Here is an 11,543-nt window from a genome sequence, read left to right on the forward strand (position 1 = left end):
AAAAAATGAAATGAAAAATACTAATATTCATATGCAAGTTTGAAAGTGTATTTTGCTTTCCAAAGTTTATTCAATCAAATATGCATTGAACTTCCTGCTTTACCAAACCGTTGATCATGTTTTGACCGTTTTAAATAATGACTGTTAAAATCATTTAAAGATTGACTGTTTTGAATAATGGTTTACACACACAGCATTGTTGGTTTAGAAATAAAAATCAAACAAACATTATCCTGTTGCACAACTACACTCGATTTTGGTTTTATTGTAAAAAAACAAACAAACAAACAAACGAAAACAAGAGAGAGTGTTAAATGAGAATCTGAAAAATTTTATGGCAAACTCCAAAAAAATAAAGGTGATTTAGTATTCAAAAATGTTTTTTTATTATTGGTTGAATTGATGTTTTAAAATGAAATGTTTTATTGATTGTTTGAATTGCTTGACAGCCGCGTATTAACATGTCTCCATAGTAACGCGTATAATCATATCAACAGGACAGGATGTGCACAAAGTTTTAAAAGATCTGTTCAGCTCTCTGTGATCATCAATCATCATCAAATGTGATCAAGAATGAGTTTTACAAGATTAAAACGGTTTTAAAACAGTGTATGTTTGTCATGAATTACAGTGATTTTACTGCCTTTATCACCACAGCCGCATGTCAGGACAATTATAAAGGAAGGCGCTTCAATCCCGGTTTGAGGACGTTAAGTCAGTGCAAAGTTAAACGCGTGCCCTGTGTGTGCGTGTCTGTGTGTGCGTGAAATTTGTAACTACATTGTGTGTGACTGATCGAAAGGCTTGACTTTACCCCACAACAAATACATTAAATAATCATTACTGTAGTATTTCTCACAGATATGAGATCTGCTTCCTTCATGTCTGTCACTGTGCTGTTTATCTGACGCAGCCGAGGCGGACATTGAGCCACATTGACAGGCATGTGGGAATGGTGGGTGGGGAGAACCAGCATTAAAGGCATAGGCAACAAAAACAGTGTTCAGAGCTGAAAATTGAACATTCTGAAAGGTAAAATAACTAACCTGATGGCTGTTTTGAGCTGAAACTTTACAGACACATTCTGGAGACACAAAAGACTTATCTTAAATCTTGAGAAAGGGGTAAAATAGGTGCCTTTTAATGCACCCTTGCTGAATAACAGTATTTAACAGTAGTGCATATGTTATTTTGGTGCATATACACATTTTAATTCGATCTATTTCAAATAAATAAATCTATTGTAAATTTTTGTTGGCACTTACAGGAAAATTAAATGAGCTTCAAATCAGCGGTTTCATGTTAAAATCACAAACGAAATACTTGTTGTTTGGAACATCAGGATCACTTTTTTTACATGAAAAAACATGTTTCAAAACACGTTTCATGTGTGGCTTTTACCATGAATCACTTTTCTGTGACGTTTTTTAGTACTTCAGTTTATTTAATGTAGGTAACTGAAGGTGAAATGGTGTTTATTATAAAGCGTTTGGTCAGATGTGTGAGGTGTTTGCTCAGCCTTTGAGCTGCTTGTCAGGGCAGTGTGAGCTGTGAGCAGTGACTGAATCAGCTCAAGCTGGATGAAAGAGCTCAGTCACAGTGCACAGGCTGTCTATCCTCTCACTGCTGATGAGGGGGCCAGGAACGCATAGAAATGCATGCTAATACTGTGTGTGTGTGCATGTGTGTGTGTGTGTAAACTCCATGTCAGTGTGAGCAAGGAAAGTGCAGGTGGGCGCACATCAGAAGTCTCTCTCTTTCTCTCCATCTATCTTTTCTCCCCTCAAGTGATGAAAGCTTATTTTATACAAAGACCCCCTTTCAGCAGCCAGGCAGCGGCTTCACAGAGAGCACTTATCATGCTCAATTTCTTTTTTCTCCATCCCTCGCTTCCTTTGTTTTTTTTCTGTCTGTCTCTCACCCGCACTCCTCTGTTCTCATCCCATCGAATCAGAGGTGTCCTAGCAGGTGAGGATGTCACTCTCAGGAGGAGCATCATTGTGTCAAGGAAAGGGGATTGTATTGTGAGCAGAGACCTGCAGACTTCTGAATGTAAAACCAGTTAAATAATTCAGCTCATTAGTGTTTCCCCCCTTTTATGTTCACCTTTATAAGCATTAAAAGACTGTGATCCTGAAGAGAAGAATGGCTTTTTGTGAAAGACGCATCTCGCCAATTAGATGGCTTATGTAGTGCTCGGAGCATGTGAGAATGAGATGTTTATCACAAGACACACGCATGCTTGCTTGCTATATTTATGTGGGGCAGGGAAAGACAGGTTTTAATTTCTTTTTCACACTTTGAGACTAAACCTGTAAGAGAATCATGCACAGACACATCACAGAGGTGCTGTTAAATATAACAAAGGTACTTAACCGTTATTAGTGTTGTCTGTCTGGCAGTATCCGTGTGTGTGTGTGTGAGAGAGATGTAGCAGATCACACCCTGGCACACATGAAGTATGTTACATCTGGTAGTGATGGAGAGGAAGTGAGAAAGTGAACATTCACCTACATCTGTTTGACATGTGGCTTAACACCACACCACATACAGTGCTCGGCATAACTGAGTACAGCCCATTTTGAAAATGAATATTTGGATCCATTTCTCAGTGGATACAAGAAATGTATTTTGGTACATTTAAACAAAACAGATTTATTAAACAGATATTTTTATTCAAATAATATTTTAGTCACCAAACATGTTTAGAAAAGATAGATAATACAATTAAATTCAAGCTAAATATTGCAAAACAAAATGACAACCTATAAAATTTCAACAAAATTTTTTATTTTTTGCTTCTCTTGATTTTTTTTTTCTTATTTTTAAATTTGTATTTATTATTTTTCTATAACATATAAATTTGGGTGTGCTAGTTTTCAGACCATTATCGTAAGTTATTTTGTTAGATAAGCTCCATATTTGGCTTCAGTACTGACTAATCTAATGTATATGCACAAATATAATATTGTATAGCTTCCTATTAAAAATATGATTTTAAAGGAGATTTGTGAGGGGTGTACTTATACTGTATATGCTGAGCACTGTAACACTCACGGTTTCTGTGAGTTGCTCTTTAAAATCAAATCAGTTTGTGAGAATAGACTTTTTTTTCTGTATTGTGTAGCAAAATAATATGAAATTGTATAATAATTATATCAAATATTTCAAGCATTGCAACAAAGTGCCACATTTAGTCGCAAACACTGAGTTTTTACGAATATTTCTTTACTGATAACATTGTTTCTACAAGAGTTAGAAGCATTATTATCAACCTGTAAATAACTTTATTATAATTATTGTATTATTGCAGTTTTTGTGTTTTACAGTAATAGGGAAGTCATCAAACCTATGAACAAAATACTTTCAAATTAATGTAAATATGAAGTAAAGATTTTAAGGATGTCAAGATCTTAATATAATATTTAGTGATTCAGAGAAGTGTGTAAAGCAAGGGTGTCCAAACTCAGTACTAGAGGGACAGTGTCCTGCAGATTTTAGCTCTAACTTGCCTCAACACACCTGCAAGATATTTCTAGGAAGCCTTGTAAGAGCTTGATTAGCTAGCCCAGGTGTGTCTGATTGAGGTTGGAACTAAACTTTGCAGGACACCAGCCCTCCAGGACTGAGTTTGGGCACCCCTGGTGTAAAGTATTTTTTTTTGTTTGTTTTTTTGCAGACTGCAGAATCCTGTTAATAAACATTTCAGATTTGTAACATTAACCATGCTTTTACCTAACTCTCTGATCATATTAATGCATCCTTGCTGAAATAAATTATTTGGGGTGGGGGGGAACCTAAATATTCAAATAGCAGTATATTTGTAGAATGGAGGCCTGCCAGTTTTTATAGCCGTTTTCCCCATTGTATGCTGAAATTGAGATGGAGCTCAGGTTTGTGATATTATCTCTGTTCCTCTCCTTGGTCTCCATTCTCTTACTGCCCTGCTGTGTGTATAAAATGGCTAGATCATAGTGACTCACAGTCCTTTTCAAAGCATAATGCATTTTCTTCTTTTTTCTCTATATAGGGGACACTCCACAAAGGATGAGATCTGCTCAGTATCCTACCCCTGCGGAATTGGATGCTTATGCTAAAAAGGTTGCCAACAATCCACTCACCATTAAGATCTTCCCCAACAGCGTTAAGGTCCCTCAGCGAAACCACATTCGTCGAACAGTCAACGGATTAGACACTGCTGGCCCCCGATACAGTCCCTACCCCTCTTCTCAGGCCACTGCCAAGACTGGTCTCCTTGCCATCGTCAAAGTGCCCCTTGTCAAGGGCATCATCAAGGACTTTGACGGCACACGGGCACGTCTGCACCCGGAGGTGATAATGAATGCCACCGGCGGCCCTTATGCAGCCACCTCGGCCAGCACTTTAAACCTGCACCACCCATCACAGGCTCCACCTAGAGCATCCCAGAATCTGCAGGGGCTTCCTCCACACCCTCAGAATCTCCAGACTTTGCAGCAGCAACAGCCTGGGCCTCCACACCAAGGACTCGGACACAGACCTTCCTCCTCCATACCACCACAACATCAGGGCCTTCCGAGGCCTCAGACTCTTTCCCATGCAGCTTCTTTAGGCCACCATGGCACCCACCCACCTTCTGCCATCCTGCTTCCTCAGCAGCATCTACAGAACCCCCCTGCCAGTCTGCAGGTGGGTGCTCGGAAGTTACCGGTTGCAGACGCCCCTCCTAACGTGACTGTTTCTACCTCAACCATTCCATTGTCCATGGCTGGAGGGCTCCATCAGGGCCGTCAGGCAGACTTAAACAGCATAGTGCATCAGATTAGCCAGTTCTGCCAAGCTAGGGCTCAGGGTGCCGGTGCAACATCGATGTGTGAAGGGCAGATTGCCAACCCCAGTCCCATTAGCCGAAATCTGCTAATCAACGCAAGTTCTCGAGTGTCGGTGCATGCAGGAAACCCTAATGCACTCGCTCCCGGGCTCATGCACCCATCCTTTGCTATTGGCCCTCCTGATAAAATGACTGCTTCTGCGCCAGTGAGTGCGGCGCCTCCACATAACATGGGTGCAATGAACCATATGTATCACAGTGATCTGAAACAACAGCACCTACAGCATCAAAGCCATCAACTGCAGCGAAACCCTCAGCATCCGCACATGAGGTCCTGGACACAGCATCAGCTCCCTCACCTTCAGCACATCTCAGAAGGTGGCGGACACCCCTGCAAACCCCCGAGTCATGACCCTGGCCTCTCCTGCAAGGGCATTACCTATCCCCCAGAGATGAGCATGGGGCAGCCTTATGCCATGAAGCCCTCCACCCCTTCGCCGCCACTTGCCAACAACAACAGCAGCAATGCTATGCCTCCAGGCGCGGTGACACACTACACTAATGGGCAGTACTACCACCAGCCACCAGTTTGGGGCAGTATTCTTCCCACACCCAACAGTGATAGCTCCGGATCACAGGACCTCCCGGTGTCCTTCCACGGCACTGGCACGGGCAATACCAACCCCACCCCGGGGATGGACTGCGGCCCCATGGGAGGAGCGGCCCATTACCGATTAGTAGGGGGTGCCTTAATAGGGCAGACTAATCTGATGCAAACGGCAGATTGCATGGGAGGGGACTTCCAGACGCCCTGCTTCCGAGATCAGAATCTCATCCTGATGGGGAAGATGCACAGGCCACCCCCTATGGGCCGAGTAGTGGTCCCCCCCTCCGAGACGCAAGGCCAGCACCCAGGGTACAGATAAGCTTCAGCCCACAAGCCTCAGACACAGTCTCTCCTCAGTGAAGTCAGCCACACACACGCGTGTCCTCGACATCTTCTGTTAGTCTTAATGAAATTACGAGAGGAACCTAATGAGCTCAAAACCTCAAGAATGATTGTTGATGAAAACAAAGGAAAAAAAAACAAGATTACAACCGTGTCGAATGAAGAGCAGTGTTTTGTGCTATTAATCTTGCAAGTGATCAATTTTTTTTCTTTAAACAAGTGCTTTTTTAAGGCACTAAAGGGAATTTTGTTTCATTTCTTGTGTCTTGTCTGTCTCCTACTACCCGGATCTCAAGTGCTCCTGGGTTATTTATGAACATCTTTCTTGTGTTAGTTCTTTCTTTATGAAAAGTGTCTTGTGAAGTAGATCGCTTTCAAGCTGAGGGCATCAAGGCTTCTGTGCATTGGACGACCAACTTGCTTTCATTTGAGAGGTCTTTGTTTCAAGCCTGCCTTATAACATCAAGATGGCTGACAGGCTCCGAGCACTTCCCTCTTCAGCATGACACGTTCTTTGTCCTTTCTTTCTTTTTTTCAGTGTTTGAACTATGCGGGAATATGCCAATCACTGGTCCCTTCAGACTGTTCCTAGGTGAAAGCTCTTTTCATGTGTTCCCTTTGCACAGGGCACTTGTGTTTCTATATTTTTAGAAATGAAAAGGATTTGCTATGGGCTTTATGGATTTGGTGTGAAACAGGAACTGCTTTAGGCTTGTGAAAGTCATCACTTAGTTTTGCTGGACGCATTGCAACTGGCAGGAGTCTTAACAGACAGCATCTGTATACCACGCCTCTTTCAGTGATGCAACCAATCAGGTGTCGTTTTGCATTTTAAGTCACTACTGTGAGTGAAGTTTGAATTATGATTGTGAAAGATGACGTCTTTCCTCAGTAAAGCTCTTAAGGCCGGAGGAGAGCTTTAATGTTAAAGCTGTGTACTTTTTCCTTTTACCTGATCATTATACTCCCTTTTTTTCTTAACATATGAGAAAATACTACTTGAATTGTATAGATGAGTTGTGCCGTTTCAAATGGGTCGTATGTGGTATAGCTGTAAGTGGGTTTGCAGGACTAAACATACTACTGAAGGTGGTGTCTGTAGGCTTGTTACTAATATTATAATGTAGAAACTAACTATGTACCAAATCGAGGGTTTCTGATCCTGCTTTTTCGAATTCATCCTTTATATTAATAATGTAAAGTAGGAGTTGCTACTGATTCTTTTGTGGAGTGTGCTTGAATTGACCAAATTGATCACTTGCAAGATCATTTGTGGTTAAATTAAGGAGGACGTTTTAAAGGAGGAAAAGTCAAAAAGGTGAAACAGCAGGTGAATTGCTTATTTTATTGTACACTGGCTTATCTACTGTACTGCTGTCATTTTAAAGAAGTGTAATAACTGTGTATGAATGCGGCTGCATATGGATATGGACTTGGTGTGTGAGTGATGAATGAATTTGTGTGAATGTGCGTGTGCGTGCTGGTGGGTCAGCGTCTCTGGACTCACTGTTGGTTTGCCTCCCCTTAACAGCCCTCATGAAGCCTTAAGTATTTGGTCCTTGGACTTTCCTTTGACAACAAGCATGATTATTATAAAGGTATAATGAATTCTGATTTTGACAAATAGACTATAAAGGAACAGCATTTTTCCTTGTTTATTTTTATTAACTCGAGCTTTTGTTGAATAGAAAAGCAATTCTTTAGAATTACTTTATAATGTAAACGGAGAAATAAAGAATATTTTATCGTCATTATGTTTTATAGCTGTGTGTAGTTTTGGGCTGTAACAAAGTCTTTTTATTCCACGTTTCAAAGCTTCAGTTTTGCAATTTGTGCTATTTATAATTCTGAACTAGATTTTTTCCTCATTATTTAAATCTTTTTTTTTTTTTTTCATTTTGCAATTGCTGTGAACTGGAGGAAGCTTCTAGAAGCCTTCTCAAATCTGTCACTCTGTGGCTGTCGATTGAATGAGTGGGAAGAATCTGAAGAATGAGAGAGTTGTGCTACTCTTTTTTTGTAATATTGTAATAATAAAATAAAGTTCTAATTTATGCTTTCACGAGTGACTCCGTTTCAGTGATTGCTTAAAAGCTGTTTTTGATTTCATCCTTAACCTGCCAAACATTACCATAATCAGTGTTTCAGGTAGGATGACATGACTGTGTATAAAGCTGTTGCAGGAAATACCTGATCATCCCAACCTTAAAGGGCACCTATGATGAAACAGAACTGAACAGACCTGTGTGTAGGTATAGTGAGTCCACAGTCATAATGGAGTGATATAAACACAATAAGTCTCTTTTTTTTAATTTCCTGATGTTAAAATAGGATCCAAATCCCTGCAATTTTGGGGCCCACCGCAACGTGACGTAGGAGTGCTGTTTCCCTGCCCACCAAATTGATTGGCAGCCACATATTAACATGTTTTTGTAGTAACACGTATAATCATATCAACAGGACAGAACGTGCACAAAGCAACTGGGATTAAAAGATCTGTTCAGCTCTCTGTGATCATCAATCATCATCAAATGTGATCAAGAATGAGTTTTACAAGATTAAAACGGTTTTAAAACAGTGTATGTTTGTCATGAATTACAGTGATTTTACTGCCTTTACTTCACCACAGCCGCATGTCAGGACAATTATGAAAGAAGACTCTTTAATCCCGGTTTGTGGACGTTAAATCAGGTTTATTTTGTATATTAACATAACAGATATCCATACAGCAGTAGATATTAACGTGTATCCTGTCACATTTGCTGTGAAAAAACAGTCCAAAGTTAAACGTGTGCACTGTGTGTGTGTCTGTCTGTGTGTAACACTGTCTGTGTGTAACACTTTGTAACGACATTGTGTGTGACTCATTGTTGCAGCAAGGCTTGAATAAATTCCACAACAAATACATCAAATAATCATTGAGAGTTGATAATTGATAATATCACTGAAAGTTCTTACTGTAATATTTCTTACAAACGTTACATAAGATCTGCTGCCTTCATGTCTGTCACTGTGCTGTTTATCTGACGCAGCCGAGGTGGAGATGGAGGCTCACTCTGACAGGCATGTGGGAACAGTGGGCTGGGAGATCTAGCATTATAGCCACAGGCAACAAAAACAGCTACATTGTGTTCAGAGCTGAAAATCCAACTTTCTGAAAGGTAAAATAAATAATCTGATGGCTGTTTTGAGCTAAAAATTGAAAAAGGGGTAAAATAGGTGCCCTTTAAAACTCAAAAGCAGTCTTAATATCTAAAGTGGGAGTGATATTAATTGGGCTCAAAATTGCATTTTTAAAATTTATTTATTTATTTATTTTTGGTGATGAAAGAATCTGGTTTGATATTAATGAGCAAAACTGTATGCAGGCTCTAATTCAGGTTAAGCAAACCAACTGAATATTTACTTCTGTCAAACAACTGAAGAACTGCCTCTGCCAATTGTAATTTGTTAAACTGTAATGGCGTTGAAATGGCGATTTATTCCACTAAGGCGACCCCTGATAAATCATCGACTAAGCCAAAGGAAAGTGAGGATATCCAGATAAGGTGCTAAAGTGTGTTTTTGGATGTAGAGTTTTTTAAAGAGCTTTTCCAAACTATCTTTGGCGACACACACAGGTGATGTGGAATTATGTTTTTGGAGACTAAAACTTGCAATTTTGCCCCTGATGGTTGAAACATGCATTTTCAGTGTTTTTGCTGTTTCCTTGCAGCTTTTTGTCCTTTTGTGAAAATTTTGGAGCAAGCGGCTTTTTTGGCTTTACCCATTAAGATGATTGACTGAGTGAGGTTGGCTTGTGTGTTTCCTCGCATATCCCTGTCAATCAGGAGGTCATGGTTGAGCAATATCCTGTTCCTGGTCACCCAGAATAAATATCAAAGGGAAATGTTTCACAAATCAATTCATAGTGGTGCCAGAATAGGGTCTAATATATTTAGGCCTAAACTGTTAATCATTTATTCATTTGCTTTTCAGCTTAGTCCCTTTATTAATCTGGGGCCGCCACAGCGGAGTGTACCACCAACTTATCCAGCATATGTTTTAGCAGCCGCAACCCATCACTGGGAAACACACACATTCACTATGGTCAATTTTAGCATACCCAATTTACCCATAGCACTTGTCAGGGAAACTAGAACAACCGGAGGAAACCCACGCAAACATGGGTAGAACATGCAAACTCCACACTGAAATGCCAACTCACCCAGCCGAGGCTTGAACCAGCGACCTTCACGCTGTGAGGCGAACATGCTACCCACTGCGCCACCGCATTGCCCTAAACTGTTTATTATTTGATTATTATTATTAAATTGTATTCGATTAAATGAAACAATTTGAAAGAATATTTAATTAAACAAAATACAAAAAAAAAATTCTTTGAAATGGATATTAATTGAAATCAAGTTTATTTGCATCACTTTTCATATTTCTAATCGTTTACAAAACCTTTACAAAGTGTTGGGTAAAAAGTAATATATTACAATTTTGCGTCTACCTTATCTCTTTAAAAAAAGTTTTTAAAAAATGCTAATTACAATAAAATAACATAGCACATATATATTCACATTGCGTCCTTACAAAGTAACTAACACATTTATTTACGTTTTTAAGTGACTACAGATTGTAATATATTACTTTTTTCCCAACACAGCACAGAATAGGCTACACATCACTCAAAATACTGAATAAACATTACTTTCTTAAAAGAGGGAAATTTGTAGACCCATGAACAGCTGAATCGGTTTTCACTCAAGTCATATTAGACAGAAAATCTGATCCCGCCGAATGAGGTCCCTTCCCCGCTCTCTGTAATGTTTGACGGTATCTTGCTTTATTCGATGGATCTGTATATAAATTAGATGCAGCACCGGAAGTTACACAGACAACGTTTCAGCTCTGCCATGAACACTTTCTCCAGAGAAAATTGGACATCACCCCATCTCTGAACTTAATAAACGCTGCGCCATTGGCCCAGGAAACAAATTCAAGGGACACGTTGTGGACGCATTCAGTAATAGTGAAAATAGCAGTAAGTTAATGAGGATTCATCATGTCTTAAGCTTATTTGCGTCGTCATGTCACGTGATGCTTGTCAGTCGTTCAGTTGGTCTGTTGTGCCACATCTGTTTGAACCATGCAGGACCACAAGATGGCGACATACACAAACAGACGCACGTCAACCTTATAATGCTTTACAGTCTATGGCTTTACTTGTTCATCACTAACTGCATAATGTTATTCATTATATGTAAACAGTGTATGTAGGTATAACACGTTATATCGATGCATAAAGCAACGGAAGTCTACAACCACCAACGTTCAAGCTTTCTACATTGTGTATGTGAGTAGCTATTTCTTAGTGTGTATAGAAACACGAAAGGCCAGAGAGACATCAAATGCTATTTTTAAGGGTTGGAAAATAGGCAGCAGACTATTTGGGACACTTTTATGTCTCTCTCTCTCTCTCTCTCTCTCTCTCTCTCTCTCTCTCTCTCTCTCTCTCTTCCTGTGTGTGTGTGTGTGTGTGAGAGAGAGAGAGAGAGAGAGAGAGAGATTAAGACTTGAAAATTATCCGTTTCTCTGGATTTTTGGATTTATTACTTGTTTATTAGATGCTTTGACATTTTGAACAAAAAATACTGTCATTATTGTAAGTTGAAACACTGTTGTTGAGTTAAATTGGTCTATAAACATTGCACGAATTTGTTATTTCCCTACTGAAAAAAACTACTTAAACCAGCTTGGCTGGTTTTAGCTGGTCGACCAGCCTGGTTTTAGAGG

General features: G+C 39.8%; 1 protein-coding gene across 2 annotated transcripts in view; it reads left to right on the top strand.

The window, feature by feature from the left end:
• Positions 1-7,821, top strand: part of fam222ba (family with sequence similarity 222 member Ba) — an 81,856-nt gene extending 74,035 nt beyond the window's left edge. For both annotated transcript variants that reach the window (XM_056458212.1, XM_056458211.1), the window contains exon 3: positions 4,031-7,821. In XM_056458212.1, coding sequence (XP_056314187.1) covers positions 4,031-5,736 — 1,706 coding nt within the window. In that variant the 3' untranslated portion in view covers positions 5,737-7,821. The remainder of the gene's footprint in view (positions 1-4,030) is intronic.
• Positions 7,822-11,543: the final 3,722 nt, after the last annotated feature.

The sequence above is a fragment of the Danio aesculapii genome, chromosome 5 (assembly GCF_903798145.1).
Source record: "Danio aesculapii chromosome 5, fDanAes4.1, whole genome shotgun sequence".
NCBI lineage: Eukaryota > Metazoa > Chordata > Actinopteri > Cypriniformes > Danionidae > Danio > Danio aesculapii.